Source organism: Leuciscus leuciscus (assembly GCF_965113295.1).
Source record: "Leuciscus leuciscus genome assembly, chromosome: 2".
Taxonomy (NCBI): domain Eukaryota; kingdom Metazoa; phylum Chordata; class Actinopteri; order Cypriniformes; family Leuciscidae; genus Leuciscus; species Leuciscus leuciscus.
In genome coordinates, this window is record NC_138726.1 from 6,756,792 (window position 1) to 6,774,259 (window position 17,468).

The 17,468-nt window shown below is 37.8% G+C and overlaps 1 protein-coding gene across 7 annotated transcripts in view; it reads left to right on the forward strand.

The window, feature by feature from the left end:
* The window catches only part of tead1b (TEA domain family member 1b), an 80,868-nt gene that overhangs the window by 17,636 nt on the left and 45,764 nt on the right, over positions 1-17,468 (forward strand). For all 7 annotated transcript variants that reach the window (XM_082162063.1, XM_082162065.1, XM_082162066.1 and 4 more), the window contains exon 3: positions 6,695-6,947. In XM_082162063.1, the coding sequence (XP_082018189.1) occupies positions 6,800-6,947 (148 nt within the window). In that variant the 5' untranslated portion in view covers positions 6,695-6,799. The remainder of the gene's footprint in view (positions 1-6,694; positions 6,948-17,468) is intronic.

Consider the following 17,468-nt stretch of genomic DNA (forward strand, 5'->3'; position numbering starts at 1 on the left):
CTTTTGCCAAAGAGTCAGCACATTTTGTACACCTTTTACATCTCTGCGAAGGATTTTCTTGCTCACATCTGATGAATGACGTCTTTATCAATTGCAGGGGAAAAGGCTAAAAGATAAAATCCTGCTTTAATCATACTCCCATTTATTGTGCATGTTGAAGTAATCCAATAATGCAGCGCTCTCGAACAAGGCGGAAATTATCATTATCTTTTAGGCGGCATTGATCTGGGATCCCCATGAGAGATGTTGCATGAAATAGTGGCAGAGGTGAATCAGTTACGTTGACGTATCGAAGGCTAAATGATCATCGAGGGACTTCAGCCATGTAGCATGATTAGGCTGTTTTTAGGCTATTGATTTTTCTTCTTTAACACTTGTTTCTGTAAATGCATGTTCATTTCACGTTTGATCTGCAACAGCAAACATTGCTTATATAATATTACATTTAGAAGTAACTGGCCTTCGATGCAACCCATGGTTTAGTCGTTAACATTTAACCCAACCACATAAGCCCGGTCCAGCGGCAGTGATCCGCTGCATCAGACTGACTGTTTCTCTCCACTAAAAGCGGCTGCCTATCTAGAACCAGCTACTACACTTTCCATTACCATCAAAGGCAGAATAACCTCCAATTAATGTAAGTGGAAATGTAAATTCAGAGTAGATCCATTTGGTCTGGTGATAAAACTCAGAGCAGTGAGTGGTTAGAAATTGCCATGGCCTAGTGTTATTCTGAGCATTCATCTTGTGCAGTTTAAACTTTGCATTCATCTTGTGCAAATTAAGCCTTAATTGCTATTGCATTTTACTACCAAGGTTTAAATAATCTTTTGAAAATATGCTCATTTGCTAAAGAAGATAAGTCATTTAAAATAGAAAAATGGTTCTGCTTTACTTAAGAGTTTGTAATATTATCAAAAAATCTGATTTTCAAATGAACTCTATTAGTATGTACTTCTCTGGTGAAAGTTCATACAGTGTTTGGGAGAATTGGGACATACTGTGACTTAGTTGCATTGTACGTACTCACATAAGTACTGAGTAATATGAATTAACTATGTACTTACTATAGAGTTACAGTTACGGTTACGATTTAGTTAGGGTTAGTAACTTGCAATTATGCATAATTTACTGTTATTATAGTAAGTACATGTAGTAACTACGCCACCTTAAAATAAAGTTTTGCCAATTGCATCCTGATACCAAAGTCTTACTGTTAATGCTTACTTGTTAGCATATTTCGAAATTCTTTCTCAACTTTTAGGTTCAAACCTTTAAAAACTGCTATGGGAGCTCCAGCCTTCCTCGCCACTTTTTACAGAAAATGCCAAAAGTGAACTATCGTAGATGCACAGGGTTTGTGGGCAATATTAGCTGAAGTACATAATCCACACAACTTTGGCTTACTACTATTACTGCACTAATACATTTTATCTTGCATACTAAAGGATAGACAGCATGTAAAATGGAAAACAACTATTGAAAATCAGTGACAAGACAGATATTTCCAGTCATGCAATTACAGTACGGCACATTTCAGTTTAAAGGGGTGGTTGATTATGATTTCACTTTTTTAACTTTAAGTAGTGTGTAATGTTGCTGTTTGAGCATAAACAACATCTGCATAGTCACAATGCTCAAAGTTCAAAGCAAAGGGAGATATTTGCTTTTTTTTATTATCGTTTTTTAAGGACTACAACAAACGGCTGGTAGGGACTACACTACATTCCTCCAGGGTTAGGGACATCACCAACCCTATAATTTACATAAACCCCTCCCCGGGAACGCAATTTATAGATTATCATGACAGAATAAGCTAATCAATGACTAGAAGATGTCACATAAGCTACATAAATTCATCAACTAACTATTCAGAAATGCCTACATGTTGCCTACATGTCTCTCCATCTTTGTCTGAATCCGGTTTGAACATAGAAGGCTAACAGTTGCCTTCCCTGTGCCGGGAGCAGCAGCTCATTTGTATTTAAAGGGACAGACACAAAAACTGCGCGTTTTTGCTCACCCTCAAAAAGTGACAATTTTAACATGCTTTATAAAAATATCTGTGGGGTATTTTGAGCTAAAACTTCACATACACACTCTGGGGACATCAGATACTTATTTTACATCTTGTGAAAAGGACATTATACCACCCCTTTAAATAACAGATCTTCCAAATCAGTAATAAAATTGGACAACAATGATTGTGCTTCTTTAGCTCAAATCAGACTCACAAAACTGTATTTTTTTCAGCTAATGCAAAACTAAATCTACCCTTTAAACTGGGATTGTTCATGTCACTTCGAAAGCACTGGTATTTTCTATAGGGAAGTCAAACTCCATCAGGCGAAACAGACGTGTTGAGACATTGGCCTTAGCTCCCGCTCTCAAGTAGGCCACACGTGGCCAAGGGACCAATGGCAGCCATTTTTCAAGAAGGCTTTCTGTTGGCATATGGAAGCCAGCACTGCAAGAATAGCCGAAGTAAACATGTTTATCTATGCTGAGCTCCTGAGCGTTCCCCTCAAACTGGCCATCTTTAAACAGTTTGTATATCTGATAGAGGGGGAGAATGCGCTTCCAAGATGAGGCACTGCACTGAACAACCACATTATGTTTGCAGCAGTGCTGGAAGTGATTACCAGTGTAGTTCATTATTCAGTTTTGTAAGAGGGATGGAGGGAGGGAGGGAGGGAGGGAGGGAGGGGGGGAGGGAGGGGTGGGGGGTGGGGGGCATGAAGGCCCAAAGCATTTAGTGGTCAGAAAGGGGAGGCTTTTTTTCCTCTCTCATCAGTCTGTGAGTCTGTTCTGCAGTGTCAGCATTCAGCACACAAACACGGAATTCAGTAAAAGCTCTCTCCACTCTCCCAGAGCGTTTCCCCCCTTTTTTTTCCAACAGCCTGCTCCCTTCCCCCCTCGTGAACTGACATTCTAGAAGAAACATATGCTGCTAGTCCACATCACAACAGCTTGTGCTGCCTGAATGGAAGAAGGCACGTAGAGAGGAAGCTGTCGGAAGGGTGGGGGAAGGGGTGGAGTGATAAATGGAGAAGAGGGGAGAGTCTTCAAGAATGCTCATGAGTTCTTGGAGGTGTTGCATGTTGGACCTATTGAGTGGTTCATGTGAAGTTGAGTGGAGAATATAATATTTTCAAGAGGAAATTACATTTTTACGGTTTATGACCCCAGTTTATGGGGTGATTTGGAGTAGGGGCCAAAGCTCAGGGCTGGTACTTGGGAAGTTGCTGGTTCTGAAGTCAACATGATATTAAAATGGACTTTATTTACTTTCTTAATGCATGTTCCTATCCTGATCGTGCATGACTCATTAGAGCACGTTATTCCCAAGAACAAAATGTTTGTCTTTGTGGACTTTATCATATTGTAATGATGTCAATGTCAATGTCACTTTTATTTGTATAGCACTATTAAAACAACACATGTTGACCAATATGCTTTACATCATCTCAATAGACAAAATAGTACAATAGTAATAGAATAAAAATAATAAAAAATTATCATCCAAAGGATGAATAGGCCATGGCAAACAAATGTTTCTTAAGTTGTACTTTACAGACATGTACAGAGTCAGCATCCCTAACATGTAATGGTAAGCTATTCCAAAGTCTTGGCACTACTACCCCAAATGCACAATCCCCTTTCTGGCTTAACTCGGTCCTTGGAATTTTCAGCAAATTTTGAATTGATGATCTCAAAGTTCTTCCTGTCCGATACTCCATTAACAGATCTACAGATATACTGATTGGCTTCATCACTGTCTCCTCTCCACCAGTAAGCTGGTGTGTGGTGGGCATTCTGGCGCAATATGGCTGCCGTCGCATCATCCAGGTGGATGCTGCACATTGGTGGTGGTTGAGGAGATTCCCCCTTTCATATAAAGCGCTTTGAGTACCTAGAAAAGCGCTTTATAAATGTAATGAATTATTATTATTATTTATCTGATAAATAAGTCGGTGCAAGGCCATGAAGAGATTTATACACAAATAAAAGAAGTTTAAAATCAATCCTAAATTGTACAGGGAGCCAATGTAAAGAGACCAAGGATGGAGTGATGTTTACACGTTTTTTAATATTCGTTAATAATCTCGCTGCAGCTTTTTGAACCTTTTGCAGCCGTAGAATAGATGCTTGACTAATACCCTTATATAAAGAATTACAATAATCAAGTCTTGATGATATAAGAGCATGGATTGCAATTTCAATTTCAAATGTCACATGACAATTTCAAGGCTCTTATACGTCAGACATGATTTCATCTTAGCCAGATTTCTCAGATGAAAAAAAAACTTGACTTTACCACATGATTTATCTGTGCATTCAACTTCAGGGATCTATCAATACAAACACCCAAGTTTTTAACACGTTCTTTAACATCAACTCTAACATAACAACTCTGCTGTGCCCCTGGTTCTTCTGGGGCCGAACACTACAACCTCTGTCTTATTTTCATTGAGATATGAAAAGTTAGAAGCCAGCCATGATTTAAGATCAGACAGGCAGGACATTAGAGGTTCCAAGCTATTTCCGTTTATTAACAGTAAATATATTTGCAAGTCATTTGCATAGCAATGAAATGCGATGTCATACTTCTTTAAAATGTCTCCCAAGCATATAAAGCGAAAAGAGCGTTGGGGCCAGGATAGAGCCTTGTGGCACACCACTAATAAGTAATGTCGATCTCGATGTATACGAGCCAAATCTTACTGCCATGCTTCTAGCAGTCAGGTATGACTTGAACCAATTTAGGGCCTTCCCCTGAATCCCTATATACTCCTCTAGACGTGAAAGCAGTACCGTGTGATCTATTGTATCAAAAACTGCAGTTAGGTCTAATAAAACTAACACTGCTGAATCACCAGCATCCACTGTCATCAGTAAGGGTGTACTCACACTAGGCACGGTTGCCATGAACCGGGCCCGAGTACGATTGTCCCCCCTCCCCACTCCCCCTCTGGCCTGCACTCACATAGGGTTTCAGCATTCGTGCCGGAGCACGCTTACTTCATTATGGTGCGACGGTTTCGGGATAAACAGGAAGAGCGGCGCTCTCACTGAACACAATGGAGTCCAGCACGGTTAGCGCTCACACTGCATGCGAACCGCGCCCGAGTCCAACTGAACCGTGCTCTGGCCCACCTCTTCCAAGCGGGCCAGGGCCGGCTAATCGAGCCGCGCCCGGGCACGGTTCGGAGCACTCACACTAGTCAAACGAACCGCGCTTTGGTGGTCAAACGCACTCGGGCACGGTTCAAACTGGCTAGTGTGAGTACACCCTAAATCATTGAACACTTTTTTTTATAACTTTATAATAACTTGCTCTTCATCTGAAAATGACTTTCTTTTTCAGCTGACATCACAAATCCATTTTACTTTTTGAACTCCTCACTCCAACCACCAACCTCCATTCAGGCTCCAATAATTTCCTGATGTATACATTCCCTCAAAAAAACACACAAAAAACAACAACAACAAAAAGGTAAAAAGCAGTCACTGTGACGGTACTCTTTCAAAAAAGGTACTAATATTTACCATTTAGGTACTAATATGTACCTTGAGGACACAGCATATGCACCCTTTAGAGGTAAATAAAGTACAAAGGTGTATCGTTTGGGAGGGTAACATTTGTTCCATGTTTTCCAAGAGTTTAAAATCAAATATTAGCCTACATTTTTCTTCTTGAAAATCCAGTTTTCACTCATACTTCCGATACAGTGGTAAAATGGTTGCTCAATAGTTTTTTTTTTAAAAGTGCACCATCACAAATGGGCCCTTGCAGAAAGGGACAACAACATCTAAACCCAGCTGACTTCTACCCGACAGTCAAAGCGGCATTGCGTCACGAAATTGTGGACTTGGAGGAAGATCGAGAGGGCTTAGGGCACCAATAAAGGCCAAGAAGGACACTTAGATAAAATCGTGTTCAAATGACTAGCCTACATATTTGGAAGGCCATGTTTGTTTTTCTACTTGATTTGTGTGTTTTTAAAAAATATTTTAAACACACTATTGTATGTTGCGCAGGTTAGATGGTAGGTCATTATGTAATTTTCATTCATTCATATGAATATGAGGGCAATATTGCCCTGGATGCTGACAAAGAGAGGCAACTCGAAACCGGGCAACTGAGTTTGAGATTGTTCTCCTTTTGACAGATGAATTTGATGTTTTTTATGGAAATGTCTGGTGATTTTAAGAAATGTTTAAGGATAAAGCTTCTAGTCAGAAACTTAATTTCCTCAGGCAATTGGATTTAAGTTGCAGCAATCTTAGACGCATGTCTTCAAAATTGATGCTGTCATAATGCTACTAAAAAGTCAAAGTAATTTAGTGAGCACTACCTTTATTGCCACTTTGACTGACAATTTAACAAAAATAGCATTTTAAAGTGAAATGTAGTTTAAGCTGGAGTTTTCCCAGTGTTAAAATACTTTAAACCAAAGTCCAGTTTAATATATTTAGACAACTATGAGTAAGCCATTCATTGAATTCACCAAAGAGTGCAACGTCTTTAAAACCTCTTTTTGTTTGAGTGGTCTTTCATGTTCTGGCTCAACCAGTGGCATGAGTTTAAAGTGATACTACCAGCGAATAATGCCATCACCTGAAATCTCACTAGCAGATATCCGTGCAGGAGAGAGTAACCACAACTCTGTTTGTTTATTGTCTCTTCCAGGATTCACCCTAGTCTGCTCCAGGCTTCGGCTTGGAGGTCCCAACCGCCACCATTGATCCCAGCAGCTGGAGTGGCAGTGAAAGCTCTGCCGAGGATATTGAGAGGATGAGCGACTCAGCAGACAAGCCCATTGACAATGATGCTGAGGGGGTGTGGAGCCCTGACATAGAGCAGAGCTTCCAGGAGGCACTGGCCATCTACCCGCCCTGTGGACGCCGCAAAATTATCCTCTCGGATGAAGGCAAGATGTATGGTAAGAACACAGTGTTACTTCCAAACTATACAGGATACGGCCACAAACAATCTCTCTGTTTCTTCAGGCAACCAATCAACAGTTGACAGAAAAATGTCTGCTGTCGATTTTGGTGTGGCTCAGTTGACAAATTATAATGTAGCAATTTAGCAAACAATAACACCTTGTTCTTACCAGTTAGGGCTGCAACAAACGATTATTTTGATAATCAATTAATCTAACGATTATTAGAACGATTAATCGACTAATCATCGATTATTTCGCCGACTAATCAGTAAGTTTGGAACGATTATTCAGCTTTTTCAATTAGTTAAAACACTGAGTTATACATATTCTAACTATAATATAAAAAAAAGAAAATCACTTCAGCTTTTGAAATGGTTGTTTTAATGAACTTTGAGCTAACTAAAATTCTCGTTAAGTTTTCAGATTTCTGTCCAACTCAAATCACACACAAATCCTCTCTAAGCATTGTTTAAAAATTATGTCAATTTTTATGTTGATTGATATGTTAATTATTATGTCTCTTTCAATAGAAAAAAATAAAACAAAAATGAATCAGCTGCATTACAGACAAACTGCAAACAATTATTATAAGTATAAAATTAAAAAATTAAAAAATTGGCATGACAATTGAGCTGACAGAGACATTCTCATTCACCTTTTAATTTACAGTATGAAAAAGTAACTGACATGATATTCTTCATAACATCTCCTTTTGTAAGTCTTCATGAATATCCAATATTGGATTGGATTTTGTAAGTCGTCATGAATATGGAACAAAATACAGGCAAGTGATAAGACTGTAATACCTAATAGTGTTACAATAATAAAAACAGCCCTGACTCCTAAGCTCGATCAAGCTTTATTCTATGCAAAAATAAATCATCACATTACTGTAATTATATTATTATTGTTAATATTATTACTATTATTAGTAGTATTGCATTCTCTAATAAAGAGATTTACTGCTAGTTATTTAGCTCCAGCTGGAGAACATTCACCTCTCACCGGCTCGTCTTGTGCCGGGGTGTTTCCTCTTTATGTGCTTTAACATGCATGTTGTGCTCCTGTGAAAAGCAAGTTCCGCATTGCATGTATTGCACACGACAGCATTCTTGGTTTGAAGTTTTGTGCAACTTTCACACAACTTGCTAGTTCGGATTCGTTTGCACTATAATTCGCGCTGTGTTTTCTTCTACCGCAATAGCATTTGTAAGGGCTGCATTACACTCTAGCGCTACAGCACCGTAGCGGTCAAATCGCGATATTGCAGGCCCTTACATTAGGTCACGTGAGATCAAACGACTACTCGACAACAAAGATATGTTGTCGACAATTTTTTAATGTCGACAATGTCGACTAATTGTTTCAGCCCTATTACCAGTTGTATGTGTTAAAGGGATATTTTACCACTGGAAAGATGAATGTGTATTTAAATTGGGTCATTTATGTAGTAGAAATGTGAAATTATTTTAGAAGTTGGAGCCTTCTAGACTGAGAAAAGCCAGAAAATTTATTTTTGGCTCATGTGGATGAAAGACAACAACTCCCAGAATGCACTTGCTTCGCTGCCCTACGAGGCCTTTCCCAAGCCCCGCCTACCGGTTACAGAGGGCAGTATCGGAGGAAATGACACAACTAGGCTACTAGTCGACTCGAAACTGAAAAGACGCCGTTTTATCGCGAGATCCCCCTATGGGCGGGTTGAAGACATGCGGAACGAGCTCCTCCTACTGGCTGTAGTCTCTCGCCTCTGGACAAAAAAGCCTCAGATGACGCTAAATGACGATTGGAGACAAAATGCATCACCTCTTTTTTCCAGACACACAATAAAGAAATCTCTCATCTCAGGGGGACATGAGGGAGGGAAGCACGGTCATTCAAAAATACTACCGGGTTTCTACTGATACAAAGCTTAATGCTAATCGGTGAAGTATCACTTTAAATCTCTTCAATACGCTGATTTCACGCAGCCGCCATTTTGAAATCGAAAGTGAGGCTCAGGTGGGAAGAACCCCGGAAGTAAAGATAAACAACAATGCCTTGGATTACCAACCTGAAGCTGCTGCCGCGATTTACACTATTGGATGTTAATATTCAATATAGGATATATATATAGTTCATTCCTGCTTCTTTTTTTACATTCTGAATTATATATAAAAAATATATTTTATTTATAAATGAATTTCACTGTATATAGTCTAAAGCAGCCATTCTCAAACTGTGGTCCGCGGACCACTAGTGGTCCGTGAGGGTACTGCAGGTGGTCCGTGGAAAGGCTAAATAAAATATAAAATAATATTTTTTTTACCTTCATTTTACCAGGAAATTCCCATAAAAAAAGAAAAGTAAAAAGAATATGTAGGCCTATATTGATATAACATTTTAATTAAATTGTCAAGTTATTGTGTGATTACTAAAATAGCCTAGTGGTGTTCGGCCGTGACATTCAAGTTCAGTGCCGTTAGAACCACAACATTGGTTCGGTGGATAGCAACAGGTTCTCTGAAGAGAAAAGGGCAGAGGCAAATATGTTCTCATTATCACATCACACGCATAGCCTTTAATGGTGCGTTCACAACGGACGAAATTTCGCTTCAAACTTTTGTTTTTACGCGCGTCAATTTAGCTCTTGACGCGCGAATTGATACAAAGTGGTCAAGCGTATCACTAGACGCGGCAGGCGCGAATTTCACATAATCCCTTTTTGAATTTGACGCGCTATTCGCGTCCGGTGTGTGAACGCACAGTTAGGCATAGGCAGTTTATATGAAACGAAATGTTTATAAATGGAATGAATAAGGCCTGTTATTATTTAATTTCCAGTTAGTTTCTTGATCTCGCGTTTCTGAAATGTTTTGCAGATGTGCTGTTAAGTGGACAAACTTTCTGAGGACTTGTAAAACTCTGAAGATTAATAATAATAATCCCCTAAAATCGCCAAAGGTTTTGAAATGTTGACTATATTCCAGTGTTCTTATTACTGTATAGATTTCATACTACATTGCTATGGAAATAAGCCTGTTGTTCAAATGAACCTGATTATGCCCTGGGCGCTTGAGTAGCCTAAATAAATAAATTAAATATGTGGCAGCCGTTGTGTGCAGTAAACTTTCCTTTAACAAGCCTGTGATGTGATGACCAGTTATAGTTTTAGTGCTAGTAAGCCTATTTAGAGGTGCAGATTAATTCAGGTAGGACTGTGTGTAGACATATTTTATTATGTGTATTATGAGGTGGTCCGCGAAAATTCTTGATCACAAATAGTGGTCCACACACTCAAAAAGTTTGAGAACCCCTGGTCTAAAGTATGAAAGAAATGTATGTACATTTTTAGAATTGACACACCATCATTAAACACAACAATACGCCATCGCATTCACGACTCTCCTGTGATTAAAGGCGACACTTCCGGTTTTCTTCCCACCGGAGCCTCGCTTTCGATTTCAAAATAACGGCTGCGTGAAATCAGCGTATAGTCATCTGAGGTTTTGTCCTAACCAGTCACAACCATTGATCACTTAGGATCACTTGGTTCCAATTTCCCCAGCCATGGTCAGTCAAAAATCATGCTCAGTGGCTGTATATTAAATCAACAGGAAATTAAAATTATCATACTTTTGTGATACATGTTCCTGGTCTTGTTGGCCACAATTCAGGTCATTCCAAAGGAAAAAATCTGTTGGGATGCATGATACATACTTCCATACAATGAGAAGCACTTGTAAACAAAAGATAAGCTCCCTGCTGTCAAAATAAAAGTTGAATGGTTTAGTGTTTGAAAATGTATTAAGACATCCTTAAGTATTAGTATTTTAATTTAAAAAGTAATTATATTATTATTTCTTTTTTTTACAGGGACATATTACAATAGTAATTTTTATATTATTATTTTATAGCAATATTCATATAAAAAAAATTGGCCAAATTGTACCCTACAAACAAAATTGGCCAAAAAACTAATTGGCTTGGACAAAATGCATCATTAGATTAGAAATGCATAATGCAAAATTATTGATGCATGCATAGTTTTGCATGCAACTTGCCTTTTGTTTTCTGAAACCACTTTCCTTTTTTTTTTTAATAGACGTCGCCTCGTATTTTTCACATTTCAGCTCTATTCAAGATCCAGATTTTTTTCTTATTGAATATGCTGTTTCACTTCACATTATAGGAGTAATATGGATTGCAAACACCGTTTTTTTCCATTGAAATTTATTTGACTTTTACTGTGGACAGGGAAATGACTTGTTGCTGGAAACTTGTCACTTTGCATCTGGTTAAGACACACTGTAAATGTCACATGACAAGGTAATACCACGAATCCCTTACGATGTAGCCTCAACACTCAGGCTGCTTGGATTGGCCCCAGAGGTGATCGAAGGAGAAGTGAGAAGTGAAACTGAAGGCTCTGAGGAATTGCATGAGGGTGGAGAAGATGAGAATAATTGTCAATCGGGAATCTCTGAAGTCTTCGCGGGCCTCTGCAGCAGGCTTCCCATTCGTTGGGTTGTTGTTGAGTAGTGGGAGTGTAAGTAAAGCAGCATGAACTATTAGTCAGGAGCAGATGGTACTGCGGCTGTCACCAGCTGTGCCACCCCCTCCTCCTCCACCCCCCTCCTTCTCCTGCCGTCCTCCCCCTTTCCTCCATTCCTGGCAGGGTGATGTCATGGAAAGAGGGAATATTTTCTTTCTGCGGTGTTGGAGTCCCTCTCAGCTTGTCAGTGTCAAGTGAAAGCAGAAGGCCCTTGGGGCTTTCGTTTGCAGCTGTCATGTGACCCCTCCGGCCAAATGAAATGTAAAGTTTAGGAGTGGCAGCAAAGCCTCTCAGCTGCCACTGCAAAAAAAGTGTTTTGGGCCACCCTGCACACCCTCTGCTTTCAAACTCACCTTCATTCACTCCCTCCGTTAAGAGTTAAAAGCAAGGAAATAGGTTTGGCTGACCAGCTTTAAATGACCAAGTCCAAGTGTAAGATTCACTACTGCTCAGACTGATATAAAGAGGGTTTTGTTTATTATCTTATTTAAGTCAATGCAAAAACAACAGATTAAAGCCAGATTATGTAATTAAATTACAATACATTTTACAACAAATGTTTTACACTATCATTTAAAAGTTTGGAATCTTTAAGATTTTTTTATGTTTTTGAATGACGTCTCGGTCACACTTTGGATTACGGTCCAAATTTCTCACTATTAGCTATTAACTATGACTTCTTGTCTCAATAATCTCCTAATTACTGCGTATTAATAGTTAATAGGGTAGCTGTTACATTTAGGTATTGGGTAGGATTAGGGGTGTAGAATAAGGTCATGCAGAGTAAGCCATTAATTTGTGCTTTATAAGTACTAATAAACAGCCAAAATCCTAGTAATATGCATGCTAATAAGCAATTTGGACCCTAAACTAGTGTGTTACCGAAGTCTCTTATGCTTACAGAAGCTGCTAATTTATCTGATGAACAATATAGAAAAAAACTGTAATATTTTGAAATATGATTACAATTTTAAAGAAAGTTTCTTATGTAATATATTTTAAAATGATATTATCCTTGTGATCAAAGCTGAATTTTCAGCATCATTACTTCAGTCTTCAATGTCACATGATCATTCAGAAATTATTCTAATATGCTGATTTGGTACCTTTCTTGATACATTTCTAATTATCAATGTTGAAAAATGTTTTTGCTGCTTAATATTTGGAATACCGTGAATACCATCATGTGACACTGAAGACTGGAAAAATGGCTGCTGAATAATTAGCTTTGCCATCTGAGGAATAAATTGCATTTTAAAATATATATTGAAATAGAAAACAGTTATTTTAAATTGTAATATTTCAAAATTTTATTGTTTTTATTGTATTTTTGATCAGATAATGCATAATTGGAGATAAAAAATTCCAGACTTTTGAATGGTAGTGTACTTGTAACATTTTGATGTATAAAGTAAAAAAAAAAAAAAAATATATATATATAAAGTTATATAAAGTTTAGTTGCATTAGCAGATTTGTAGCTTGTGTATTTTGTTTTTGTATTTTTATGTTTATGTATTTTTTTTTCAAGGTTATTGCTCAAAAAAGTTAATGAAACTGCAAAATACCGCTGTACCATATTCAAGACAGTTCTTTCAAAAGAAATCTTGAAAAACAATTTTGCTTCTGCTTATTGTTGTTAAATATAGGTATCATTTTTACTAGAAAAAAAAAAGATAATGATTAAGAACAGGAGTTTTTCAGTCAGGAAGAGAATTTTATAGTGAGTGAAACAATGCTGAATAATGAAACGGTGGGGAATTTTCTATTACAGTTTCTTGTACATCATTTGTACAGAGGAAGTAGCATGTGAGTCATTATAGATCCAACAGGAAATGATATCAACAAAAATCACCTGACCACGTAAGCAGTGGAGAGCTGGTGTGCTGACCTGTCTGAGAGTGCAGGGATTGACTAGAGGTCAGCTTTAGCAGCTGTTCAGGGTGTCTGGTTTCATGTTTACTCAACAGCGATGTCCATCATAGCCTCAGGAGTAATGTTTCACAGTCCTCCAGACCACAGGCAGAGACAACAAGAAAGCAGCACACAGTCACGGGTCGCATTGTTACACGTATTACAAGTAGATGATCACATACTGCAGATGAATTAGATTTGTACACAAATCCCTGCCAACAAAGTTTTGACTAGATGCTTTTAAAAGCAAGACCTCAGGATTGTTGTCTTTGGGAGATTTTTGCTTGTTCTCATAATCTGTTACAGATCTGTTTGAAGAAAAGACGAATAACAAAGCAATCGGAGGCTACAGTGTATGTGGGGATCATGTTGAGGATATAGAGAAAGTCTGTAGGCAGAAATCCTATAAGTATAAATAAACTGACTTTAATGGCTCTAGAAAAGGGACGTTACATTCCACATAAGCCAAAGCAACAGTCTGGATGACATGGTCGTCCACTCAGCCAGTTCATCTTACACCATGAGTAATAACATTTTCAGTAACTAGAAATTTGTCTGTGCACACTGCATGTAAAGGCTCTCTGTGACATTACACAATCACAGCAAATCAGAGCATATTTGATGTTTGACGTACAGTTGTAAAGAGCAGCATTTTGAACCAAATGAGATTTTGGCCAGGAAACCAGGTGATTGACAACATGTCACATCACTGGTTAATAAAAAACGTGATATTTTGTCATGGAAAAGGTTATCATTTGTTGCTTTATCAAGTTACCTGCCAAAAGATTATTGTGTTTTAACCTCATGTCATCAGATCCATGCAAAATATTTTTGCCTCACAAAAAGGTCAAAACTTTGCAAGTTCTATAAAATAGAACTTAACAATCATGGAAATTAATGCTTAGAATAAATCTGTGTACTGTATTTTCTGGAAAATAACTTGACTATACTGTAAGTCACACAGGGTCAAAACTGCATTGTCAAGAGAAAAAAAGTCACATTGGTGTGTGTGTGTATAAGTCACATTTTATTATTACATTAAAAAATAAACATGTGTACTTCCCTTCAGTCCTCAACAATTAATTTCAATTCAATGATATTCAGAACAGGGAGCCCATTTTCTGTATGTGGATTACTCAGTTATCTGGATTTTACTGTTGACATGATCCAGGATTGTTCGGGTCTTTGAAGCTTATCCTGGAGTTGCTGTCATATCAGCATGTAAACAAGATTCGACTGCATCTTTTTAAAGGTGAAAATCTCTCTCAGCCATTGATACTTTCTTAAAAGAGCACCATATTGAACCTGGGAAATTAGTACTTTAAAAATATAAATGTAAATATGTTATTATACACATAATAATAATTTTACAATTAAATTGAGTCTATAATAATAGATAGAGCCATTTTTACTCATTGAAAGATTTATTCGTGAGGGAATAATTATCATAATTTTATTGGATATTACACACAGGGCTTGACATTGACTTTTATGCTCACCAGCCACTGTGGCTAGTGGTTTTCCAAAGTTTCTTGGCACTCAGCATTTTCACTGGCCACATTTTCAACATTGATACCATGGGGAAAATCTGCCATATAGATATTTTTAATGTTATCTCATAATTTGGCAGCAGGAATATTAGGCTGCTGTCACTTTAACACCCGACACGCGGATCCATTATACTGTTACACATGTGTTTTCTTTCTCAACTGTTTACATTCACTTATGATATATACTGTATATATACTTAATAACCGACTGTGTTTACATTAATACTCGCCAATACTGCCATTTTGACATTATTTTGTGTGTATTTGACTGTTTAAGCGCAATAAGAATTCAATTTAGTGCTGAGAAGCAGCTTTATGTGCGCACACTTTGGGTGTGAGCACAAAATCTGCGGGAATGAGTAAAATTATGCGCAATACATGCAATCCCACGCCGAAATTCAAATACAGCCACATTTGGCTGGTTGGCGAGTGTTAATGTCAAGCCCTGCTTACACACATTACATAGCCTACTGTTAGTATGAACCATGCATTCATTTGAACGGTGACAGCTATTATACAGGTGGCTTGATTCAGTGCAGGAGATGCAGATAACTTGGAAAAAAATTATGCAACGTAAAAATGCTGTCTACTGTACCATTACTGTGTGTTATTGAATCTTAAAGAGCTTTATCCGCTTCACACGTAAAATGTAATGAATTGCTAATAACAATAGGCTACACTTGACACTGAAAAAGTGTAAAGCCTGTACAAATCCTAGGAATCATGAAAAATGGAAATATTTTGGAATCATGTAACAAACAATTACAAATGTCTTGTGCTTGGCTGTTTCCTTTTTAAATTATATGATGTCATTATGTTCCTGTCTTGCCACCAGCCAATTGTGAATTGCTAATCATGGTTTCAAGTATTGATAGATCTGCCCTTTCCAATGAACACAAGAACACACAGTAATATCAGAGAACTTAATCCAGATGTTTTAATCAAATCTACAAATACGTTTGAAGAACCAAGTTAGCCAGAGAGCCAGAGACCCTGGTATCTGTCAAATCATCTCAGGGATGAAAAACGGACCCCAGAACAGGAATGAAAAGTATAAAACAAACATAAATTGTAGTGGCATTCATTATAAACAACATTTATTATAAACGACAAGCCTAAACTAATTTATTTAAAGCAAAACTGAAACAACTGGATGTGGAGAATGCGCTATACAAATGAACTAATCCAAATGTGAGCATTTTTTTTGCGTGCTTGACATTATTTGCATTTCATAAGTTGCTTTTGAATATAAATTGCAGAAAATTTCATTCGTCTTTTATTCGATATGGTACATATGTGTATGTTTTGGCAATGTAGACCTTTTTTTTTTTTTTTTGTCTATAAGGTTTTGAGCATTGCATTTAGTGAGGATCTCTGAAAGGCAGTGTTCGGGCTTTCACAAAGTTTGGCGGGACATTGAAGGCAGCAGATTGCGGCTGCCCTCTCTCTGAGCGTAGAGTCGTTGTAAAGTCTCGTCTTTCAGCTCTGCAGCTGTCACTGGGTCCTAGTGCCAAAGCCATCGCACCGTGAACTGTGACCCGCTCACTCACTCAACCATTAACAAGGGCCGTTACAACTGTCAAAACAAGAGACAGTGGGGTTCCGGGACAAATTAGAGAAACAGACTTGATTGGCATTTTTGGTGAATTGAATGTGGTTAATGGGCCGTTTCTCTATACAGGGTTATTTTGACTCTTGGGTTGTTGTGCATGTCTATTGTGGCCCATATTCAAAACAGACATAACAGGCTCTACCCTTGAAATCCAGCTGAAGTTCTTTCGTTTTCATTCACATTTTGCAGTTTGCAAATACATTTATTTGCATTTATGCCTAATTGCATTAAACAAACAGCTTTTCCACCAACACACCATTTTGAGAAAAAGGCTAGCATTTAACACATAGCCTATATTATGTTGCCGGTCAATCTGATCTGCAGATCAGTCAGATTTTTTCTTGAAGTTTTCTTGAAGTTTTGTGACTTTTTCTCCTTTAGGGTGATGAAATTCATTATACATATGAAATTTATATTACAATTATGAGATTTGCGGGTCAATTTGACCCACACATTTCATGGTTAACCCTCATCCTCTCCTCCCGTATATGTTACAAATCCTTCCCTGCATTGTAAATGTGTTCAAATCTATCCACCATATCTGTGTGCAGTCTGCATTGTGACTGATTGATATTTTAAAACTGAACTGATTGAAAATCGGATAAAAACCCATCAATATAAATGGGAATTCCTAGGTGTGTGTGTGTATGCATGTGAGTGTGTTCTGCATTGAGGATGTTCTGGAGTCTCATGCCTTCATTTATATGTGTGTTTGTTCTTTTTTTTGTGACAAAAAAATTAAAAAATAAAAATCCCCATTTCCCAATCATTCCAATGGGGGTCAAATTGACCCGCGAGGGAAAGATTTGTTAAATTTTTTATTAAAACCCCATAAACTCCTTGAATCCAGTCAAACTTTTTTAATGTATACCAAGTTCAAGTGTGACAACAGTCCTAAGGTCTTGGA